The 24193-nt window shown below is 65.6% G+C and overlaps 1 protein-coding gene across 7 annotated transcripts in view; it reads right to left on the bottom strand.

Moving 5' to 3' along the window:
- The window catches only part of BRSK2 (BR serine/threonine kinase 2), a gene marked incomplete at its 5' end in the record, with an annotated part of 50252 nt that extends 27111 nt beyond the window's left edge, over positions 1 to 23141 (bottom strand). For 5 of the 7 annotated variants that reach the window (XM_081098622.1, XM_081098617.1, XM_081098618.1 and 2 more), the window contains one exon: positions 22713 to 22806. In XM_081098622.1, the coding sequence (XP_080954748.1) occupies positions 22713 to 22806 (94 nt within the window). Of the gene's footprint in view, positions 1 to 22712 lie in introns of all 7 variants that reach the window. The other 2 variants (XM_081098623.1, XM_081098620.1) reach the window with 2 other exon arrangements.
- Positions 23142 to 24193: the final 1052 nt, after the last annotated feature.

Below are 24193 nucleotides of genomic sequence, written 5' to 3'. Positions count from 1 at the left end.
GAGCTGCTGCCGAGGACACTGCCCCACAGGGACCACAGCCCCACGCCCCGGCCAGGACCCACATACCAGCCTGCTGTGCCCTCACCACGGCCCTCACTAAAGTGGGCCCGGCGGCCCCAGGCAGCCTCCCTGGCGGGAGTGGCAAGACCACGGCCTCTCCCCTGGTCTGCCTCCACCCCTGCCTGCTGGCCAGCTCCCCTCAGGTGAGAGAGGAGTGGTGGAGTCAGCTGCTAGGGGAAAGCCAGGGCCTGCCTGGCTCCCAGGACTAGCCCCTCCTGTGCCCGGACTGGAGTGAGGAATGGAGGGGATAGCTAGTTGCTGGAGCTCCCGCTGGTTCTGCAAGGGGCCTCCAGGTGATCAAGCTCCAGATGATGGCTGAGGGCTTCTGGCAGCTAGCTGAGCTGTTCCTCAGCCCCCAGAGACGCTGAGGGATCCGCCTGGGGTCCCAACCACAAATGGAGTGCGTGGCCCCAAAAGATACGTCCAAGTCCTAGTCCCTGGACTGCCCGAATGTGACCCTGTGTACAGAGCTGGCTTACGAGATCCCCTGCACACGGAGGCCCTAACCACTGTGAGTTCTTCCAGGAGAAAGACAGGGAGATGGACATAGACTCAGAGCGAACCCCGGGAGCTGGGCACGGGGCCTGGACCAGCCTCTCCCTCACAGCCTCCGGAGGAAGCAGCCCGCTGACTCCAGCCTCTGGAACAGAAAGAATAAGGCCGTGTGTGCAGCGACCAGGTGTGTGGCCGTTTGTGGAGCCCAGTGTGGGCATTTTCAACTCTCACGAGTATTTCCCTTGAGTTTCCTTTCACCGGAAAACTCCCAGTACATTTTGTTCAACCCACGAGGACTTGGCCGAAGAACTTGTGTTCAGGTGGCTCACTGAGATAGGAGCTGCTGCCCATACCCCGACACCCAGCAAAAGTGTGTCCCAGGCTCCTAACAGCAAGTGGGCTGCCCACCCAGCATCAGCCTGGAGACACCGAGGGTAGGACTTGGGGGAGGGGTGTGGCTTCGGCCACCTTTGTAGGAGCCACAGTGCAGGCCCAGCTGGTTCTCACCATTGCCTGACCCCAGAAGGCGTGGCTCTGAGCCTGTGGGCTGCAGACCACTCAGCCTGGAGCCATGGCTGACCCTGGGGCACATGGGCGTCCGCAGTGCTCCGGCCTGGATGGGGCCACCTGTTCCAGCAATGGCTGGTCAGAACGAAGGCTCCCAAGTGTCCTCGCTGATCCTCACAACAGCCCTGCTCTCTTTCTCAGAGAGGAAGGCAGGCTGCGCCAAGCCTTGTGACATCCAGGCCCACTTGCCCGCCATTGCACAGGGGTCGGGTGGAAGCCTGCACAAGCCCTGCCCTGTCGCTTCCCCAGCGGGTGCAGGCGCGAACTCCACCCCTTCGTCCCCTGTGCCCAGGCCTGGGGAGTTAACAGCGCTCCGGGCAAGGAAGTGGGGCGAAACCGAGCCCAGGGGCCCACTGTGTTCATTTCCCAGGGCCCCTGAGGGCGGGGCGCGTCTTCGGGAGCAGAGACACCCTGAGCCGCGTTCAGCACCATGGACAGGGCCTCCCGGGCCGGCGCGGCCCCGCCCGCAGGGCGCAGGGACACAGGGGACCTGCTCCCGGCCCACAGCTCATGGGGCGCCTGAGCCTGGGGGCCTTTGGAGGCCGGTGGTCAGCGCTCCTGGGGCGCCCCCTGCGGCCACACCCCAGCTCTTCCCTGGGCTTGAGGCCTAGACCCGAGCCTTTCTAGCCCTGGGGGTCCCAGCAGGGCCATGACCTGTACACCCAAGGCACTCCCCCTCCGACCGGAGGCGAGCGGCCGGAAGCCTAGACCAGTGACCCGGGCGCCCAGGCGCTGAACGAAGGTTTGGGGGCCGCCCCGCCCCAGCCCAAGCCTCAGCTGCTCCCTCTCTCCCCTCCCGAGCCCGGGTTCGGGCCCCACGCGCGCTCCTCGGGCTTCAAAGTCCCCTCCACGCAGGCAGAGGGCGGGTCCGGCGCCGGGGAGCGAGAAAAGCAGGGCCAGATTGGGTTCCGGGGTTCCGCGAGCACCCTCACCGCGGGCTCCCCGGGCCCCACAGCAGACACTTGGCCGCACGCGCGGCTCCAGCTCCGCAGACACGCGCGCCGCCGCGGGGCCGCCCTCCCCAACCCCCGGACGCCGCGGGGGACTCGCCGACTCCGGCTGCCGGCGGCGGGGCAGGGGCGGCCAGACATCAAAGCGCCGGTCGTTCCCCCTCGTTAGCCGGTCCCGGCGGAGCTCCTCCCGCGCCCCCGCCCCCGCGCTCCTTTCCAGCCGCGCCCCCTGCTCCTGCCCCAGTTCTCAGCCTCCCCTCCCCAACCCTTCTCCGCCCGGGCGGGGGGGGGGGGGGGCCTGGCTTCTGGGCCCTGCCCCAGCTTTTCGCGGCGGCAGCCCTCTCCACGGGTCCTCGCCAGTGCACCCACATTTCTGCTCTCGGGGAGGCCCTGCCCACCGCCCACCCCGGCTCCTGGTTCACAGCCACGCCGCTCCTCCGGGTGTCGGGAAGGAGCCCCCCCGCCCGTGGAAGGGCTCGGGAGCAGGGGACAGAGAGGAGGCTGGGCACCTCCAGGCGGCGCCCTCTCAATATAGATTCCGCGGTTTCCTTCGCCCACCAGTGCCAGGCAGGCGGAGGGGAAGGCGGCAGTGCGTCTCCCAAGAGACGACTGTTCACGCTCCGAAAAGGAACCTCTCAAATTAAATTAATTAAGCCCTGAACTATTTCACACGCGTTACAGCCGCTGGGCTGCCTCTGCTGAGCTCCCTGCCCTCCCACCCACAGCCCCCAGACAGGACAGCAGAGTCCCCCTCGCCCCCGATCCTAGAGAGGAAGGGACTGGGGGGGGGGGGTGGGAGGAGGATTCTGGCACTCCTTACATAACGGAGGGCTATTCCAGCACCCAAGGCCTTTCCCGGGGGGAGCTGGCCGTCTCTGCAGCCCCAGGACCGGGATGGGAGGGTGGCTGCGGTCAGCGCCCAGACTGTGAAGCCTGGCTCCCTGTCCCGTCCTGGGTGGGGGCTCACGCGGCCCCTCCAGCCCCAGGAGTGTCCTCATGCCCGCTCCTGCCGGCAAGGTTGGGTGAGAGCCACTGTACACACATCCGCAAGCCTACGTTGCTCCCCACAGTCCGCCTGGGATTGCACCAGGAAGAGACCTGGGGTGGGGGGTGGGCGCAGTGTTCAGGGGCTTGGAACCAGCCCCCCTGAAAGTCAGAAGACACCAGCCCTGCACCCCCCAAAGCTCTTCGGTTCTCCACCCAGTTGGAAGATGCTGAAAGGAACCACCGTCGGAGCCCCAGGGATAAGAACTCACTTTCCAGGACCCCGTGTGTGCAGAGGGTGGGGGTGGGGGCTGTGACCCTTGTGGGACTCAGGCCAGGCTCCCAAGGTCATTGCTGAGAAGGGGCGAGATACTGGGCACCAGCTGAACACACGCCAAGCACCCAGGTCTGCAGGCTCGGTAACGGGCAGACCTCCCCCCGCCCCCCGAGGCTGGCATGGGCTCCAACACAGACACAGCTGGGAACAGGAGCATCCCCTGCCACGGGGAGGGGAGGGTGCCTGGAGGTGTGTCCCTAGCAGGTTGCCATGAGGTGCATGTTCAGAGAGGAAGCTGGAAGGACAGGTCCCAGAGGATTTGCTGCCCAGGTAAGGAAGAGGGAGGGTCCAGGACAGGTGTGTGGGGGCTCTGGCAGGAGTCGAGCTGGGGCCAATGCCCACCACCGGGCAGATTCAGGTCCCTTGTGTTTGCCTCCTATTGAGGCAAAAAAAGAGGGAGCCTGGAGCGGAAAGATGAGATCTCCAAACATTCTGGAAACCTCTGGAAGAAGGCAGGCAGGGGCAGGTGATGGCCTCCAGGGACCCTAAAGAGGCCTGATGATGGGGCTCCAAACACAATGGGACACTTACTGGGGGGGGGGGGACAGCCTAGGTCAGCATCCCCTCTCTCCAAACCCTACCTTCACGCCAAGACCAGGAGACAAAGTGCAGCATGCGGGGGCCTGGAGACAGCCCTGAGGAAAACCTCCCGGTTCTGTTGTATGAATGGCTGTTCTCTGGAGTCCAGTATGTTAGGTGGGCACCCAGCCCCCAGGGAGCGGCCCAATCTCCAAGGGGGCCCTCCAGTATGGGTGGGGCTCATGTCCCCCCAGGTTGCCAGGGCAGCCCCACTCACACCCCAAGCCCCAAAGATGAGCCTCTGGCCAACAAGGTGGCCCCAGTCGTCTGCCCTGCAGCATGGGCCCCTGGCTGGGTCTGCCCTTGGCCTGGGCATCCCTGACTAAGTTCACTCCAGGTGGCCATGTCCTCTCCCTGCCTGTCGCCATGGCTGGGACCAGCAGCCAGTGTACTGGGCAGGATGTCCCTGCACCTTCTCAGGAGGGTCACAGCCACTGGTGAGCTGTCCTGCCCCTCAGCCCAGTGTTTCCAGAGATGGCACGAGGGGCTAGTGGAGTGAGGGGTGCAGCAGGTCCCCCTGACCCCGAGCTCAGGTCAGGACCCCACTGGGCCCCACCAGCTCTGCCCAGAGGGCACCGACCTGGGGACAGCAGACCGTGGGATACAAACCCCAGGAAAGGCTGGCCAACTGCCTACAGGCCCTGGAGGCCCCTCGCCTTTCCTGACCCGGGGTCTCTATCATGGAGCTGGGGGCCAGGACCCACATCTGAGTCGGGGGGCAGATGTCAGCATAGCTGGGGGAGGGGCAGCGAGGGGAGGGGCGCAACTGGCGGGGAGCACAGGCCTCACCTGATCCCCAGCCTCCTGCTGCCCTGGTGCCATAGGAGCCTCAGGCCTCCCCATGGTGGGGGTGAGGCTGCCCACACCAGCCAGGCCCTTGATGGAGGGAGAGTGACCCTGGAGGACTGCCTGCTCCCCACCCCTGCAGGTGAGGTAGCGGGGGTGAGAGAAAGCGGGGACCCCTGGGCTGAGGAGAGTGGGTGGTGGGTCACAGTATAGACTCGGGAAACAGGGCTGCCCTTGGGGTCCCAAGGAAGCCTTAGGGAGACACCAGACTGAAGGCTGCAGGGGAGAGGACACTGCCAGGGTGTCATGATAGTCAGGGGGCCCCACTGTGAGCTGGGGCCAGCACAGTGACTCCAGGACAGGCCCTCCTGGCTCACCTGCTCCAGCTGGGGACCTGACTGTGCCTGAGCCCTGGGATGCCACAGAGAAACCAGCCGCAGTGCCCCCTCCTCCCTAGTAGGCCGGGTGGCGCAGGCTCCTCCTGGGCAGCGCTGCACAGGGTGCTAACAAGGGCCAAGTTCAGCAAGACCAGTGGTGCCTGTGGGCCGGGGCGGGAGGAGAGACGGCAGCATAAACCCTGCCTTGGGCTAGGGGAGGCAGCACCTATCCCTGCTCCGCCCCAGCCCACTCAGGATGTCAGACTGGTGAGCCTGTCCCTGCAGTAGCCAGGCAGGTGGCCAGCAGCCTTCACACCCACGGTGCCAGGCCCCAGGTGCCAGGCCCCAGGACTCAGATACGTGCAACCACTCCCACCTGGGAACCTTGCAGCTGGGCCTCACTTGGTGCAGGTGAACGTGCACGGGGCCCTTCCAATGGGAAGGAGGATGTCTCTCACACTTGTGCACACACACAAACTCATGCTCTGACACAGTCCTGCACACACACGCTCTCACACACCCAGTCACACTTTCACACACTCACATTCTCCACACATGCAGACTCCCAGTTATGCACACGCATAAACTCACTCACACAGGTGTGCACACACATAAACACACAGGAATAACTGGGGCAGAGCGTGGGGGGAAGCTGCCTCTGCAGGAAGAGCCAGCCTGGCCTGGAGGAGGGGTGGTGCAGTGGGAGCCGGCGTTGGGGTGCAGGCTGAGCCTTACCCCTCCCACCGGCTGGGACATGATCTTCCAGGGCAGTGCCAGTGCCAGTGGTGGTGCCCCTGCAGTCTGGCCGCACCGGGGTGAGGTGAGACTGCTGTGCCCCAGCCATGCCTTCCCCCCAACTCCAGGGCAGGGAGGGGGCGCAGAGCCACACCCACTGCCCAGTTGCAGCCCCCAATCTGCCCACTGACCCAGGCTCGAGGGGTGTCCAGGTGGGGACCATAGCCTCTTTCCCAGCCCTCTGGCCCAGGAGCAAGGAGGAGAGGGAGGGGTGGGCGAGAGTGGGCCAGTTGGCCATTGTGACAGCTCAGATGGGTTTGCATCTAAAACCTGCCCTGCAGGGGAATGGGGGCTGCTCTGAGGGCCCCAAAGGAGGAGCCTTCTCAGCCTGGCGGCCAGCTCCCCCACACCCCTATCCCTGAAGGATCCCCAGCTGGTCTCTAAACCCAGAGCTGCCTCATACAAAGCCCTCCCCCTCCTCTCTCCTGCCAAACCGCCATCTGTTGCCATGGCAACGGAGCAGAAAAGGCAGGCAGCACTCAGAGCTCTCCCCACCCCCTTCTTTCCTGTTCCATCAGCTGGGCTGTGGGCTCAGAGCAGGCTGGTGCAGCCCCCACTAGTCCAGGAGCCCCCTGGCCCGAGCGAAGGGCCTGGCTGCAGCCCCACCAACAGCTGCGTCCTGCACAGAAGGCGAGGCAAAGCCTCCCATGACTCCAGCCTCCAAAGCCCCTCCTCTGGCCCGGCTTCAGCGCCAACCCTGCCCCCGGCAGGACCTGTCTTGCACTGGGGAATGGCTGATGGCCCATCTGGTCCCTGACCCGCCTCCCCTGCTGTGCACCCACCAAGGAGCGGCCCGGGGCCAGCCAACCACCCTGCCACCCCGAGGCCAGATCCAGGGGAGAGGCACAGTCCTGGCTACTAAAGAGTAGTGCCCAGCAGGTGGCCTCACCTGCACCTGCTGCCCCAGATGAACTCCCGAAGGACGAAGGAGGCTGGGAGCGTAGGAGCCACCACACGCGCTGCAGTCAGGGGCGGCCCCGAGGTCCCAGGTGACCAGCATGCACAGCATCAGCCGCGTCAGCAGCTGAGCACATCGCCGCCGTCACAGTGCAGCTCTCACACCTCCATGAGGCCCACATAGGTGCCCCTTGGCTGTGAGGCCTCAGGCCAGAGAGGTACAGCCACTGGCCTGGCGGTGACTGTCCACAGCCGGCAACAGGCCTGAACTTGTGGTTTCTCTTTTTCCTTTTGTGTTTTGCTCCTGGTTTGCTCCCTGAAACCTGCTTTTCCAGCAGCCCCCACCCCAGCTGCTTTTCCACACTCGGGGAGGTGTCACTGACACCCAGGTTCCACAGAGCGTTGCCGGTTTCTACCTGGGCGCACACCCTGAAACCGGCAGGCGATCAGGACAGCGGTCCCTCCTCCAGCCCCAGGGGTGCCAGTACCCCTTTCTCACCTCTTCACCGCCGCTGCTCACTGTCACTATCCAGTCTGCCTTGTCTGGACTGTCACCCAGACGCATCACCACCCAGCGCGTGGCAGCTGCAGCGGTGACTCAGAGCGGCCTGAGTGACAGGCGGGTAATGGGGGAATAGTTACGGAAGCTCTGACTTACCCACCTCGACTGTCCTCAGCGGAGCCGAGGAGGAGCCGGGCTTCTCTAAGAGACGCAAGTGCCCAGCACACACCAGAATTCAGTGGTCACCCGCACAGGGCAGGCCTCTGAGGGCCTGGCCAGCGAGGACTCACCTGCAGAGTTTAAGGACGGTCGCCAGCAGGGCCGGCCCTCCAGGCTCAGGCGCAGGGCCTGGGAGTGGGAGGTAGGTGGGGCTCGGGGTAGAAATGTGGGGGCCACAGAAGCAGGAGGCACCAGCCTGCCTCTCCTCATGCCCACCGTCCAGGGCCACCTCCCCCTGTGGATCCGGGAGATGGGGCTGGAGCCTGGGGGTGTGGAGTGAAGTCCCTATGAAGCCACGTCCAATCAGTTCCTTCCAAGGGCTGCAGTCCTGGGCCCAGCCCACAGGGATGTATGGAAGCTGGACTCAGTCCCACGCGGTGGGGCTGCAGGGCTGCAGAAGGAGTACACCGGGCTGCATGGACAGAACAGGGGGGAAGGGGAGAAGGGGGAAGGAAGTCCTGGCAAGAGGCCACGCAGATCCCCCACCCTCAGGTGTTGAGGGTGAGCACTGGGGGGAGGGGGAGGGGATTCCCTCTCCTCAGCAGAGTAGGATGCCCAGCCTCAGCAGCTCCTTGGTTGCCATGGCGACCATAGAGGCAGCAGCAGACCCAGGGGGTGTATGATGCAACAGGGTACCCTTTTTTCCTTCCTCAGCACCCCACCTGGTTTCCTCCCAAACCAGCACCTACTCCCCCAGAACCAGGAGCCCCCAAACAGGCCCACCCACTGCACTCACCCTGCTCCCCTCTGCTGTGGTCCCCATGGTGTCCCCACCTCCAGACAGAGGCTCCCCCAGACACAGCAGGACCCACCTGCACCTCCCTCAGCCATGGGAAGCCCACCCACCCAGCTAGTGACCAGGAGGGGAAGGGCGCCTTCCTACTCTATGCTCAGCACCACATCCTAAGGGCACAAGCCCCAGTGCTGGTCAGGCAACCTGAGGGCTGGGGTGGGGTGTGCTGGAGAGAGGGAGGCGGGAGGTGGAGGGAGAGCACCCGCATCAGGGCACCCCCTCCACCCAGCCAGGTCACAGCCCTGCCAGCCACACTCAGGTATGGGCGGGTGCCCATGGGGACCCAACCACCTTATCTGGGCACAAGGGCTGTGAGCCCCACAGTTTCAGGGGGCACTGGGCAAAGCCATGGCAAACAGCTGCCTGGCTCCTGGGTGCCCCCTCTCAGCCATCCCGCCCAGAATGTTCCTCCTCCAGGCCACATCTCTCGAGTCCTTCGGGGCACATGACCACATTCGATTTTTATTAACTGGTTTTTCAATTCAATACTGTAAAATTAGACCAATGAGCTATCCTGATTGAACTTAGTAACTATTCCGTAATCCCATCTGGTAAATTGTGTTCTTTTTAAGCTGGTGTCCTAGTTTCAGAAGCCTCAGGTCTGGGGGTGGATGCTGGGTGGCCAGCCAGCCCTGCAGGCTGGGACAGGAAGGTGGGCAGCAGGCCTGAGGGCCCAGGGAAAGGAGGGGTCGGAGGCTAGTGGGGAGCAGGCAGCAGAGGGCCGGCTCAGGGGCTGCTCTGAAGGGAAGGCCGAGGGTCCTGCCCCAGGGGACTCACAGCTGCAGCGTGAAGGCCGTGGTGTGATGGCCGTGGGAGGCATGACTAGCGGCAGTGCCCTGGCTAGCAGCTGGCCAGCCCCCAGGGACGTGTGGGCGCGTAGGTGGGGTGAGTCGTGGAGGGACAGATCCGTGGTGGGCAGCAGGAGTGACTCAGTGTCAGTGACCCAGGGCCTGGCTGGTGAGTGCAGGAGTCCCCCGGCAGAGGTGGACAGCCTGTGGTCCAGGCCCAGCCTGCCCAGCAGAGCTCTGACCCCACCAGGCCCAGGGATGGTGGGACGGTGATGGGGCTGCCGTGATGATGAGGTCGGGACCTACCCTGGGAAGCCAAGGCAGTCTCTGCCTGTCATGACCCAGACAGACACACACCAACACAGACACCTCTTAGGTAGGCAGCTGCAACCCCAACCAACTCCACACAGGCTTGCTGAGCGTGGGGGGGCCCTCAGGCAGGGAGCCAGGCCAGGCCACTCCCAGTCTAAGCCAGGTGTAGAGACACTTCCCAGAAGCCTCCGGGACTCCCGGCAGCCTCTGCCCCAGGGAGCAGGAGCTGCGGGTCACCAGAACCCAGAGGTCAGACACCCTCCATCCCTGCCCGCCTTAAGCTCCTACCGGCACACTGCGTGCGCCCCACCCCAACACAGAACACAGGCCCCCTCGTCGGCCGGCCCACTGTGGTCAAGCAGAGAAAGGCACAGCCCACTGCTGCCTCCCTAGCAGCCTCATCACCCGGACACCCGGGAGGGCCAGCAGGGAGGCCAGGGAAGGGATGGAGGGGGGATGGCTGCAGGGCAGGCAGCCTTTCTGGTCTGTGCCGACACCTCCTGTCTCCCCCTTGGGGTTTCTCTGCAGGGGCAGGGCTGAGGGCCACCCGGCACTGTCAGATTTGGGTTTAGCAGAAATAAAACCCCAGTCCACATTTAATAGACTCTCTGCTAACTTGGTTTCCCCAATACTAGAATGGTCTCAGGTACCCCTCCTGGCCCACCCCTGCGAATCGGTGGGGGAGTTGGGGACATCGCAACAGCCTCTCCCTAGCTCCTTCCCCGGAGAACAGCCCTCGGGTTGCCTGGGCAGCTCTACCCAGAGGAAGGGGTGGGCCCTGGGCCTCGATTTCCTCCTCTGAGCCACGGCACAGGCATCCCGACCACAGCTTCCAGAGCTGCATGTGGGGAGCACCTGACCTGGGGAGCAGGGCCGGGGGGGGGGGTGCGGGGCTCAGGGAACCCAGCGGCGCTGGCATGAGCTGGACACCGAGGCCCTGGGCTGAATGGGCAGTGTGCTGGGCATTCCATCTGGCCCAGGCTGGTCCTAGAGCCCAGGACAGAGCTCGGTTGAGGCACCGAAACCCAGGGCTGCTCTGTGGGGGTGAACCCGACCCCTTTGGGCCCCTCAGCTGGATCTGCTCCCCAGACAGCCAGGCAGACACCGGCCCTGAGCCAGGAGAGCCGGCCATGCCCGGAAGGGCACCTGCGACGTAATCTCCAGCTGGGGTAATAATAGAATCTGCTTAGCGGGCAGTGGGCAGCTTGTTCAAAGGACAGAGGCAGAGGAGAGAGGCACCCGCCTGCCCACACCAGTCCTCTCGCTGTCCCCAGGAGGCCCGCCTGCCTGGAGTTGTCCCTGGTCACGGAGCCAGGGTGGGCCTGCCGCCTCTGCCAACTTTTTCCCTCTTTGGGGCTGGCAGCCAGGGGGCAGGGAGGTGGGACCAACAGAACGAGGAGCAGCCCTTCCCCCCATATGCCAGCTACACCCCCACACACAACCTCCGGCTGCGGCTCCCTGCCCAGAGGTCTCTGCTCTGTGCCCCAGGGCCTCTGCCCTGACCTCTTGACCTTCTGGCCTGGACCCCGAGCCCCACAACCCACAGCACCCGTGGGCACAGGCCGCTTTATGAAGTCCTGAGCCCAAATGCCACCAGAGGCCACTTGTCCTGAGGCCACACATGCCAGAGAATCCTGCAGCTCAAGGACCCCTGCTCTGCTCTGCTCGCCCCATGACAGGACTGGCTGCCACCTGCCGGGCTCTGAGCAGGGCCTGGGGAGGCACAGGCGCCTTGCTCCCCCAGCGCTCAGCCCACACCTGCTCCATGGCCCAGAGCTGGCGGCCCCACCCGTTTCTGGGGCTGCAGGCCCCTCTAGGGGAGAAGCCATGTGGCATCCAAGAGATGAGGTGCCCACGTGGGGGTCAGTACAGGCCCAGTGGTGAACCCCCGAGGCCCAGCAATGGATCAGAGGCCCCAGGGCAGTGTGTGGGGACATGGCTGCCCACTGGACTCCTATAGCCTGCTGAAGGGCCAGTCACACAGTCGCTGAAGACAGCCCTCATCAGAGAGACCTGCCACCCTATAGTCCTGCCACTGGTCAGACCGGCCCCGTGCCTCTCCTTCCCGAGGGGCTCCTGCAGTGGGCATGGGTGGCAGCCGGAGCCCCAGACCCGGCCTGGCCTGGCTGCTCCTTGGTCTCTCAGCCCAGGTAAGGGCTGTCCCCACAGGGCTCAGCCAGCTTCCCAGAGGTGCCCCTCCCCCAGCACCAAGAGAGACAGGGCTGCTGAGCAGGCCTGAGTCAGCACAGAACCCAACGTGAGCCACCTGGGCCCAGTAGGCCACCTGACTTTGGTGACTCGGGACACTGTGCCCTGGAGGGAGGGGCAGGGAGTAACACTGTGAGGTCAGGGCCCAGGCCCCTTAGCCCCCGCCAGGCCCAGAGCATCTCTCGGACCCACAGGACTGAGTGTCAGGCTGGGTCCCCAGGTCTTGGCTTCAGTCTGACTCCCTTGCTGGCCATCTGCCCCCCCAACCTGGCTCCCAATGGGGGCAGCACCAGCATCACCCACAGTGACCCATGGACCAGGGGTGGCGTGGGATGGGGTGCGGACCAGCCACCTTCCTGGTCTCTGGGTGTGGGACAACTACTACTGTCTCCGAGTGACCCATCTGGGCCCATGTCCCCCTCTCAGGCACCAGGGCAGGGGCTCAGCATGTGCACTGCAAAGGAGGTGGCACGACACAGGGCCCTGAGGTCAGAGTCCCAGGGCTGGCTGACCCCAAAGGAAGCACCCCACAGGAGGCATCAGGAGGGGTGGCGCAGACATGGGCCCATCCCCAAGGCGGGGGGGGGGGCACCCCCCAGGGCACCCCTGCAGCCCCACCAAGCTGAAGGCACTTATGCCCTGGGGCCCACAGCCCTCGTCCATGCAGACACCCCTGCTGCCCCCGGCATCGCTGGAGGGGCCCTATCTGCACCACCCTTTGGGATTTGGGGCTTTGAGTCAGCAAGCCTCCTATCTGAGATGAGCTTCCGCCTCAGAGAGAAGCCAGCATCAAAACCCTCAATGGTGTCCTCACACCCTCCCCAACAGGAAACCCTCCCTTCCCCCACCCCCACGGCCTCGGGCCTTCAGTGGGAGATCCCCCAGCCCAGCACTTAGCCCAGGATGGTGATTTTGGGGTGGGAGGGTTGGGTGAGGTTGGCTCCCTGCGTCCAGTGCCCCAAAGCCTGGCCCACAGCTGGTGGTCCCTTTGGCCTCCCCAAGGCCATCCAGGGACATTCCCATGTTCTGCACAAACAGCTGCATTTCTTGCACTTCAGGCATCAAGATCCCATAACAAGGGTCTCAGGAGTGAGCCGGGGGACCTGGCCCCATGGTGTGCCTGCCCCTCCCCAGGGAGCCCCCAGGGTGCAGAGCACGGGCCCAGTGGTCAAGGCCTCCTGGGTTACTCTGTGCCACATGGCACCCACACCTCAGGCCCTGGCCCTCCCTTCACTCCCAGCAAGTCAGTGGCAGCCCCCGGAGAACTGGCCATTAGCTTCTCTATGGGGCCAAGGTCTCCCGTTGGAGCACACCAGCGGGGTTGGGGGGACTTGGGCCACCACCAGGTGGCTTCCAACTCCCACCCCTCCTCAGCACAGAACCAAATCCACGGCGGGAGACAGGTGCGGGGACTTGCCACAGGTCTGCCCAGCTGCTGGGAGGTCTGAGCACCACTGTTCACACAGCCTCCCTCACGGGAGCGGGAGCCCCAGACTTCAGCACAGCCGTGCTGGACAGCTCCCCGCCCAAGGCCCAGGCCTGCCCAGGAGAGGTGACAGGTTCTTCCCCAATCCTGAAGGCTTCAGAGAGGAGCTGCCCCAGCCGCATCCCCACATGCCTCCCAGGAGGTAGCGGCCACCGCCCTTGGGCCCGCACTGCTCTCCCTGGAGACCGGGAGGGCAGGAGGCTGCAGGCTGCCAGTGCGGATCAGAGAGGGGCACTCCCGGCAGAGAGAGCAGGGGTGCCAGGCTGCCTGGGCCCCAGCTCCCGCTCAGGACAGCCCCCTGGGTTGCTCCAGGGACACTGCTCCGGGTTGCTGCCCCCTGGCAGCCCCCACGTACATGGAGGTGGTGGGCTTGCGGGTTAGCACAATCCTAGCCAGACAGCTCACCGTGAAATGCACACACGCGGTGGGGCAGGGGGAGCATCTTTCCACCTAGCCCGAGCCCCGACCGCAGGAAAGCAGCACATGCCGGGATTTTGGGGCACATGAAACCCAACATGAGACACCGCGGGTAGCGTGGCCCAGGGGTGGGCAGGGCCGAGACCACCCGCCTGAGCTTGACCATCTCACGCTCTGTCCCTGCCTTTCTGCAGGGCCCCAGGTGGCAGTGAGCATGAGAACTGGCACTTGGTGAAAGGGCCACCATGTCCAGGGAGAGGCTGTGCATGGAGCCGAGGACCACGGCAAAGTAAGGAAGGTCAGATGTACCAAGCACCCCAGGGGTCAGGGGTCAGAGGTCAGGAGTAAGGAGTGGGACAGGGCACAGTTCTTTCCACCTGGGGTCCTGCCAGCATCAGCATCTCCAGGGACACAGCAGATGCTCAGGCCCACCTGACCCGTGCCGCGGACGCCCTGGTGAGGGCCCAGGGCCCAGTCCCCGCGGTCCTCCAGGGGCGGCAGGCCCCCAAAACCGCCAGGTAGAGTGGAAACCCACCATCTGGGGGGACTTCTGTGGGTTTGGAAATCGTGTTCAAGTTTCGGGGCAACGATGATGATGCTTTTTAAGTTTCTCTTAGACGCAGGCACCAAAATATTTACAGTTAAACATACCTGAGGTTATGGGCGGGGGGGCGGGGGGGCGTGAAAGGGAACCGGCCACATGTCCTGGGGCTGGGTGGGCACACGGGACTAGGGCCCTCCTCTCTCTGTGTCGGAAAATACCTGCATGCGAGGAAAGGAGACGCTGGGCCCAGGACAGCCTGACTGGCGCCCCAGAAACCAGGGTCCCCACCCCCAAAGGGCCCCAGGACAAAGGAAGCTGCAGGCCAGATGCAGTGAGAGGGGTCAGCCGGGTAGGGACACGGGCAGAGCAGGGCCATGTCCCAGGGCAGTGTGGCACCCTGTGGCAAAGGAAGAGGCAGGGAGCCCCTCACCCACCCAGCGCCTTCGGGGAGGGGCCGCCATCTGTCTGAGGCCTTGGGACTGTGCCCCTCAGCAGGCACAGCTGGCCTGGCCCGGCTTTGCCACAATCCCCGCCCATCCCAGAAGTGAGCTCCATGTAAACCCTGCACTGAGGGGATGAGCACACACCACTCACCTGGTTCTCCCTGCAGCAACCCTGACTGGGGGGGACGGGGGGCATTCCAGGCCCCGTGGCCCACCTGAGACCTGAGGGTGACTCAGATCCCCAGCTCAGCCTCACCCACCATCATGCCTGAGCTGGATGGGGAAACGGAAGCATGGAGACATGTGACCATCGACAGTGGAGTCTGGGCTCCTCACGGAACCCCTGCCTCAGGGACTCTGCACACGGGCTGCCCCAGGGACCCCACAGTCACCCCGCTCTGTGCCTTCGGGCTGACTCCTGGGGCGGGGGGGGCGGTCAGGCTGGGCCTGGGATGGGACGGCCTATCCAGCTCCCTCCGGACTACGTGGGGCTGGCCCAGGGGCTGCAGAGGAAGAGGCAGAGGAGCCCCTCACCCACCGGGACTCGGCTCCTCTCGCACCCTGAAGAGCAGGGGCCTGCCCCTCACACAGGCCTCAGGCCATACTCTCTCCCTGGGGCTCCCTGAGCTCCCACAGGCACCCACCAAGTGCCACCCAGGCTTCTGCCAGACAAGCGGGGGTGGGGCCAGCAGAGCCTGTGGCTCCCAACCCAGGAAGGGGCTTCAACTGGTCTTGCCCACCTGGCACCAGCTTGGGGCAGTCACCCCCAAGGAAGCTGGACACACTGGGCCGACTGCCGATGGACCAGTCTCGGATAGAATGACCTACCCAACCCTGCCCCGCCCCACCCCACCCCGCCCCACCCTGCGGCCACCTCTGGCCAGTGCCTTTCCGGTCTCAGCTTGGCCCAGGAGAGAAGTCTCCTGCCCAGGGAAACAGCCAGCCGGGGCCCAGGCGGGCCTCCAACCAGGCAGCCCAGGCAGCGTCCCAGCGTCGCCTTGTGGCCCATGCTCCACGCTGAAGCCGTCGGGAGGAAAGACCCTCAGGCTTCCAGACAGCCACCCCAGCACACAGAGACCTCCCATCCCAGGGCTTGGCCCAAGCCAGTGGCTGCCCAGGATTCTGGAGTTACCCAGGGCCATGGGCCAAACCACCCCTCACAGATGCCACATTCCTTGCCGGGCAGCCTTGCTGCCCCCACAAACGCCCACGGCACTGAGATGAAGAGGCAGCCTGACCTGTCTCCAGGCTCCAGCCACGTCACTCAGGCCACGCAAGCCATTCAGGCCGCCTCCCACCTCTGCCCGGGGGCCAGGAAGGCCAGCCCTGCCCTCGGGACTCTCCCACCCAGCCTGAACCCAGAGTGGGCGACAGTGGTACAAGGGGCCCTGGGTGCCCCCATCACTACGCAGGCCATGGGCCCCTGCTCCAGGGCCCTCCCTCGCCCCAGCTCACAGCCCAGAACCACAGGCCCAGAATCCTCCATTCACCCCTGGCCAGGCCTGCAGTCAAGGCCGGCACAAGATCCAGTCGGGGACAGCCAGCCCTGGGCCCTGTGCAGACGAGGACCCGGCAGCCCCCTGGGGAAGCACCTCTGTCCTCGGAGGCCAGAACCCAGCCAGGATGCACGTCCCCAGGACATGTGCTGGGGTCTGTACGCATCGGCCTGCATGACCCTGGCAATCCACCCAAGGGCGCTGTCCTCCCGAGGCACAGGGAGGACACCGAGGACCCGCCGCGGCCTCCCGGGCTCCCAGGGATGAAACGCACACTCGGGGGAAAAAACCCGGGGAAGAAAGGGGCCCTTCTCTTGAACCACTCCAACAGGGGTGGGGGGGCTCCCAGCTGCCGGCTCAGAACACTGGCCCTTCAGAGGCTGCAGAACAAGGCCTGGGCCGCCTCTCAGGGCCCAGCCCACACAATCCCGGCTTTGTCCCCAGCCCCAGCCCAGCCCAGCCTCCATCTTGTCCTGAGTCCGAGGCAGCTGGCCAGCCGGCACCCCTGGAACAAGGCCTCGAGCAGCTCGGCCATCCCTGGCCAGGACCAGGACTTCGGGCCCGGCTCACGGAGGCCACCCTGGACCTGCCATCCGGTGCTGGGACACATCAGCCACACGCAGGTAACAGTGGGGCTGACCAGGCCTGGCACCAGGGAGGGTCAGCAGATCTCCCACATGCAAGAGGATTTCCTGCAGAGACCTGAGCATCACCGGGGACCCCCCCACCTAGAGGAGCCAGGGGTCCCACCCTTCCCCCAAGACCCAGATGGGCCCTGACAGATGCCAGCTGCTGTCCCCTGCCGGACCCCAGGCACAATGGAGGTGCCCACATGGTTCCCAGCCATCAGAGCCTCACAGAAGCTGCAGGACACCCGGCCGCACAGCTGTGGGCCTGAGGCTCAAGACCCCTCGGCCTCTGAGTGCAGAGCCCGGCAGGCAGTCCCCACGCTGTGCCTCCAGGACCAGGACACAGAACTGCCCAGTGGGCTCCACGATGGCCACGGGGGACCTGGGCCCTGGCCAAGTGGCTGGAGGAGCATCCGGGGCCACAGGCACCTCCACTCCCCTCACTCCCTGTGTGGCCACAGGCCCTAGGAAGTGCAGCGTCCCCCCTTCAAGGAGCCCCAGACTGCGGGGACAGTCCACCTCAGATGGGGGCAGGCAGAGGGCCCTGGGAGCTCCAGGTCCAGCCCCACAGGGGTGCACACAGTGGTCGGCCACCTCCTCTTGGTGCCGCCACCAGCTGAGGTGCTGACTTCAGAGCAGCCTGAGCCTCTCAAGGCCTCAGAGAAGCCAGTTCTGTGTCCAGTGGCGTTGAAGGCACAGATGCTCTCCAAACCAGCACACCATGCAACCTAGAAGGTGCCCTAACTGCTCCTTGTGAGCACTGGCCATAGACCCTCCCACTGTCCTCAGATGTGGGCAGCACAGCCAACCCGAGCTGCCCTCAGCATCCGGCCTCTGACCTGAGAGGGTCTGTCTGTCTGCTCCAGGTACACCTGCCGAGTGGGCTGCCACACAGGCAGGGAGGATGCCGACGGTGCTGTGACCTGGCCCACACCTGCCTCCTCCTCCTCCTTCCTCTCCTCCTCTCCCCACTGCTCCTCCCTTCCTCCCCCTCCTCTTACATTTTGTGGCCCAGGGGTCACCCCACAGACAAACACTGAGGGTGGCAAACAGGAGCAGAAACAACCAGAGAAAGGTGCGCCCAGCAGGGAAGGTGCATGCGCTTGGGCCCATGGCCAGGAACCGGCCCAGGACAGGGCAGGGGAGACACTGGTGTGGGCGGCAGGAGAGCCCGGTGTCCTGCGGCATGGCCCTCACACGCCCCACTAGTCAGGGAGGGTCCTGCTGGTGGGGGAGCACCGGGAGCCAGTCCTGGAGGCCCCAGTCCACACAAGCCACTTATGCTGGGCCAAAGCCATCAGCTACCGGCACGGACGGGGGGGACCTGGATCCTCTCAGGCCCCAGGCCCGTGTGCCCTCCGCGCCAGCACAGTCAAGGGTGGCTGCCTGCCCAGCAGCATTCACACCTGGAGCCCCGGAATCTGCTGGGAACAGATGGCCTTGGTTAGAACCTCGGGGCTGGGGCCGGGGTCGGCAGGCTTCATGTGGAGAGTGAGGGCCAGGCCTGGCACTGCCTGTACATGCGCGGTCGGGGGCAGCCGCTCTGCGCCCAGGGCACCTGTCAGGGCAGAGGCTGAGCACAGGTGACCTCAGAAGGCTTCTAGGTTCTGCCTGTGTCATGCAGGGAGCCCGGGGCCGGGCGGGGAAAATGGTTGTCCTCAGTGATTCCTGCGGGGAACCCACAGCTAGAGCTACACCTAGGCAGCACCTGGTTCTGCAAAGAGCAGTTCTCACCTCTGCCCGGGCTGTGCCCTCTGCCTGGCAGGCCCTTCCTGGTATACAGGTCCCTGCAGAACCTGTCCCCTACAGCCAGTGGTGAGCCAGGGGGGACGTGTGACAACTCCCAGATGCTCAGAGCCACCGCAGGCCACGTGCGCAGGGGCCACTCTGGGAACGGCGACCTAGGGCTCTGCCGACACCAGGCCCTGCCTGCAGGAAACGGCCCATCCTTCGAGGCATGAGCCCATCACCCCGAGATTGACACGGACAGCTCACCCAGAGCTGCCCCCTGCCCCCAGCAGAGGGTTCCTGGCAGAGAGCCTGCACCATGGGAGGAGGGCTGGAGCTGTGTCGTCCACTCAGTCACTGATAGGGTGCCGAGAGCACACAGGCCTTTCCCCACCCCCCACCCCCTGCCCAGAGCACTGCCCACAGCGATTTGGGAAGAGGTTCCTGCTCCCTCGGACTTTCAGGCCCGAGCAGTGAGCAGGCTGTGCCTTCCTTCCGTCCCCAAGGAGCTGCTGTCCTTGACCAAAGTGCTGCGTCGGAGCTGGTTTCCTGGCTTATAAAGCGGTTGGACAGACTGAGGCCCGGCCTGATGCACAGAGGAGCAGGCTCCGGGCTCACACAGCAAGGACCAGCGTGACCTGCCCATGGCAGTGACCGTCAGACACCACAGGCAGTCCACGCTCAGTCAGCGTTCGCGGGCCCACGCATCCTGCCCTGTCCACGTTTGCCCCATGCCCAAGTCCAGCCCACGCAGGAAGGCCAGCTCCTTCTCCTGGCCTCAGCACCCCCATGGCACCTCCCGCAGGACCCCAGCCAGACCCTGCCTCAACCCCACCCGGATACCTCCCCTCCCTCTGCTGCCTCTGCCTTCCCATCCAGCTCCTGGCCTTGGTCAGCCCAGGGTTGGCCAGACTCTCACTCTCACCTGTCTCTCCCCCAGATCACCTGTTCCATCTTCACTGGCTCCCTCTACCCCAGGATTCCTCTCCAGCCTGCCTGCCACCAGCACCCCACATTGATTCTCCTAAAGGTCTCCTGAGAACCTGGAGCAGGACATCCCAGGTCCCTGGACCTGGCAGCCCAGGCTCTTCCCCCAGGTCCACCCACCGGCTTGAGAGGCCAGCCAGGTGAGCAACAGGGAGGCCTCCTCACTCCCGTAGAGACGAGCTCTTTAGCTCCACTGATCCCTGAGCCCTGCTCAGCCCCCTCTCTCACCTCCTGCCCATTGGGAGGTTTCCAAGGGTAGGCTGCACAATTTACTGTGGACCCAAGCTCGCAGAGCCTGCTGTCCACCCTCCTCTCAGGGGTCTACCACCTCCTCCCAGGAGTCCTCCGGGCTTACACCCACCCTACGGGAGCTGAGCCCACCAGGCTTGCTACACTCTGGTTTGGGCAGGACCGCGCCCTCCTCCACTTCTTGGGATTGTGGGGATGGTGGCCTCACGGCCTAAGTGACACGCCCTCCTAGATCTGGTCGTGCCTGGGGGTGCTCCCATCTCCTGCCCCAGCTGAAGAAGCCTTTTCCGGATGTGGGAGAGGCCAGGCAGAGCCTTGGCAGTGGATTCCGCCCAGCACAGCGACGGCTGCCCCATCAGGCCCTGAGGCCCATCTTACCACCAGAAACCACAATGGCCGGTGGAGCCTACATGGGGCTGCCTGCAGAGGCCACACCAGGCCATCGAGGACAGCTGTGCAGGGGAGATGGGGCAGAAGGGAGGTGATCCCACGACCACAGCCCAACCCCAACATGAGTGACAGAGCCCCTCGCTGAGCCAACACTGCACAAGCCAGACGGTAGCACCCACCACCGCAAACACACTACAGGACAGACTGGACCCTGCCGGCCACCAGAGGAGCGTGCGGAGGGCAGAGGGCAGCAGCTCTGCCCTCACCTGCACTCCACACCAGGCAGCGTCCCCCACCCTTTGATGCCCCAAAAGCAGCGTTTTGGGGCCAAGCAGCGGGCTCACCTTCCAAGAGGCCCTGGCTTGGACTGAAGGGCTGAGAGGCCCAGCTGCCCCAGGCCGCTCGCACCACCCGACAACTCCCACTTTACTGGACTTGGGCCAAGACAAGGGGACTGAGGTGATTGTGGCCGTGAGACAGGAGAGCCAGCCTGGGCGGAAGGTGCTCACACACAGTCCCCGCCAAGGGCTCCTGGCCCCCAGCTAAGGTCAGATGTTTGCCTCAGGAGTGAAAGGCTGGGCCTGGGAAATCGCAACTCTCTCGGCATTTGGCAAGCCTAGTGGCCAGGCCAGGCAGTCACACACGAGGTGGCCCCACGTCCACCAAACTCCAGAGGACCCTTCAACAGAAGGTTCGGAGAGACAGGCACCAACAGTCCTCCTGGGAACCAGGCACTCCAGTCATCGGGGCCAGCGGGGACACAGGACTAACAGAGCCCCTGGGGTGGCCACTCAGCTAGACCAGCGGGGGGTTTTCCTCAAGGGGGAGGCTGCTGGCTTTGTGCGCCCTGGAGCTCTTTTCCAAACCGCACGTGGTGGTGTGTTGTTGACACACACACACACAGCACACCCTTCCTCCTATAATTAACTGTGTGATGGTATAACTCAATGGAGAGTACGGGGACCAGGCCTACCCACGGAGGCTGGCACACGCGCTGTGTGTAATTCATCCCTGTCATCACTTACACGCTGATGTTTCCTTATAACATCTTATTGGTACAATAATTAGGTTATTTCACTGCCTCCCACATTGTGCGGCCCCAGGCCCCTCCCCTGCCGCGGATTTCACCAACTACAGCTGTTCCTCCCAGGAAACATGCGTAGTTTGAACTCTGTGGAGCCCAGGTTGTCTGCCACCTTCTCCTCTTCCTCCTTGAACCCAAGCCATGCCATCACCACTCCCAATGTCACTGCCCTAACTGCCAGGGACCCCTCGGTGCTTCAGCAGTTGGCACAGGGGGCTGTCTATCCAGGGTTTGGACCAGGGGCAGCCTCCACCCCAGATGCCCCATGCTCGCTGCTTACATCACAGCCACTGCCCGCCGGAGAGAGAGCCGGACCTGGCCCACTTTCCTCCCAAACACCACCTTCCAGCTCCACCTCCAGGCCACCCTGGGGGGCTCTGGGAAGGCCTGCAGCACCCGGCTAGAGCAGCTGCCTCCCAGGCCCCCACCCTGCACGGGTGGTGGGCCCAGCCCTGCCTCACCCTCCTCCCCTGCCTCTCCCAGGTCTAACGGGCCATCCGAGTGGCAGGGAGATCACTGCCAATCGGACCTCTGTGCGCCAGGAGAGGCTCATCCTGGGAGAAGAAAGAAAATGGCTGAGCCCAGCTTCCCACAAAGCGACTCTGAACATCAGCCAGATGAGGGGACTGGCCGCCTGGCTGGGACCTAACCTGCTCCCTGGAAGCCAGAACCAGCCAGGGAGCCCCTTCTCCCTCCCACAGGCCCGGGTCAGATCAGGTCTGGGAGGATCTATGGCCTGATCCTCGATCCTCGGTGGGGCCCGGTATCAGCCTTTTCCCTCCTCTGGGGAGCGCAGTGTCGCAGACGTTGCGAGCGGAAGCTGGGAGGGGAGAAAGGCGCTGTCCAGCCCTTTCAGTGGCGAGCACTCTTCCATTCCCACCGCGCAGGGAGGTCCAGGCCAGGCCAGGGAGGCTCCGCTGGCCCGCAGACCGCACCGGGCGGCCTCCCTACCTGCGCGCCACCCGGAGTTGGGGGTCGCGGCCGCGGGGCGCGCGGCCCGGGGCGCAGCTGCTCGGGCGGCACGCCTATTAGCGCGGCCGCGGCAGACGGCAGATGGGCGCCCGCTCGGCCCCCTCCTCCCGCGGCACAATGGGCCTGGTCGCTCGGGCGCACAATGGGGCTGCCGGGGCCGCACACCTGCAGCCTGGGCCGAGGGGCGCTGGCCGCGGTGCGTCCCCGTCCGGGCTGCGTGTCCTTGGGCCGCGCCCGGCCGACCGCAGCCACGCGGCCTGCGGAACTCCGAGGCGGGACCCGGCGTCCGGCCGCCCATTGTTCGCGGCCGCCGGCAGGATCTGGGCCAGGCCTGCAGCCCCGCACTCGGGGCGGCCTCCCTCCTGGGCCCCGCTCGGCGCGCCGTCAACACGGCCTCCCCGACCGCGGCGGGCCTGTGCGCCCCGGAGCCCTGGTCCTTCCCGGCGCCCCCCGGTCCTCCCGGATCCCCCGGCGCCCCCAGTCCTTCCCGGTGACCCGGTCCTCCCCAGTCCCGGTCCCCCCCAGTCTCCTCGCGGCGCTGCCGGTCCCCCTCGGGGCCCCAGGTCCTCCTGACCCCGGCCCCCAGGCCCCGAATCTCCCGGTTCTCCAGCCCCAGGCCTGGCCCTGCCCGCACGCACCTGTCTGCCCCTTGCCCAGCGTCTTCTCCAGCCGGTAGGGCCCCACATACTGCGCGTGCTGCGCCCCGCCGCCGTCCTTCCCCGTCGATGTCATCGCTCCCGGGCCTGGCGCCGGCGAGTGGGCGCCCCGGGCGGGCGGGCGGCGGCGGCAGGGAGGGGCCGCGTCGGTCCGCGTCTGTCCGTCCGTCTGCTGAGCCGGGTTGGCGGTGCCCGGTGGGCCGCGCTTGCTCCGCGCCCCCGCTCTTCCCCGTGCCTCCGACCCCGCGTCCCGCTCCGCAGCGGCCCGCGGCACTGCCTCCGCCTTTGCGAGAGGACCGGGCGGGCGGGGGCACTAGGCTTCCGCCGCCGCCGCCGCCGAGGCCCGCGCCTCGCGCCCCGCGCCCAGCGCCCCGCGTCCCGCGCCTCCAGCGCACGCCCGTCAGTCGGTCCGCGGCCGAGCAGACGAGCGGAGCCGAGCAGACCCGAGCGGACCCGAGCCCGAACGAGCGAAGCCCGCTGCAGAGGTTGCGGCTGCGAGTGGTTCCCCCATCGGCCAATCAGCGGGTCTGGCCAATCATCGGCGCCCGCGTCCGCCGCCCCCTCCTCCGCGCGCCCAGCCGCCGCAAGCGCTCTGGGGAGCTGGATGCTAGGAGGCGAGTCCCGGGCGAGGTCCGGGCGAGGTCCCGGCGAGGTGGGGGCGAGTCCGAGGCGGGGCGGGACGCGGGGGGCTCCAGCTCGCCGCCCGGCCTGCCCACCTGCTCTCAAAGCGACCCCGGGTCGGTGCAGGCAGTGGGGCGGGGGTGGGGGGAGCGCGCGGAGCGGGAGCGCGCCGGGCCGCCTGGGCCAGATGAGGGTGGACCATCTGCAGCCCCTGTCTCCCCGCGCCAAGGCTGCTGGCCGCGACCAACGGGGTAGGAAGGACTTGTCGTCCCCCCCCCCCCCACCCCCGGGAACGGGGGCGCGTGGCCCAATCGTGACCTTGCGCCTCCCTGCGCTCCTGGCCCTCCTGCGCTCCGTTTTCTGGGGTATACAACGTGACCAGCACAGCGAGGTCAAAGGACTCGCCGAAGTCACCCAGCAGTGGCCACCCTGGGGAGGCGGCTCTCAAGCCTTCGTGCAGACCCTTCTGTCGGGTTGGACGGTTGGGCCAGGGTGCAGGGCCACCGGCCACCGACAGCTCCGGAGAATCGTCTGCCGAGGCAGCCAAACCTGTTTCTTGTAGAAAAATCTTCCTTAAGCAGGTGCTGCAGAGGGTGGTGAGAGAGGAGAGGTGAGGCCGGGAGCAGGGAGCCCAGAACCCTGCCGATGTTGGGGGTCCCACAGCATTGGAGCCACTGGATTCCTGCACATAGCATGGGGTCTGCAGCCAAGTCCTTGATGCCAAGTTCCACCCGTGCGTTTTCTGCTGCAGCTCCACCTCTGCAATGCCAGCTGCGGACAGTCCCCTGCTCCAGCCCGCCCTTGGGGGAGGGCTGTATGAACTCCAGAATCTTTACGGAGCC

Source organism: Myotis nattereri (assembly GCF_964212035.1).
Source record: "Myotis nattereri genome assembly, chromosome: 9".
Classification (NCBI taxonomy): Eukaryota; Metazoa; Chordata; class Mammalia; order Chiroptera; family Vespertilionidae; genus Myotis; species Myotis nattereri.
Note: the sequence above shows the minus strand (reverse complement) of the source record. Positions and strands in the feature narration are given on the sequence as shown.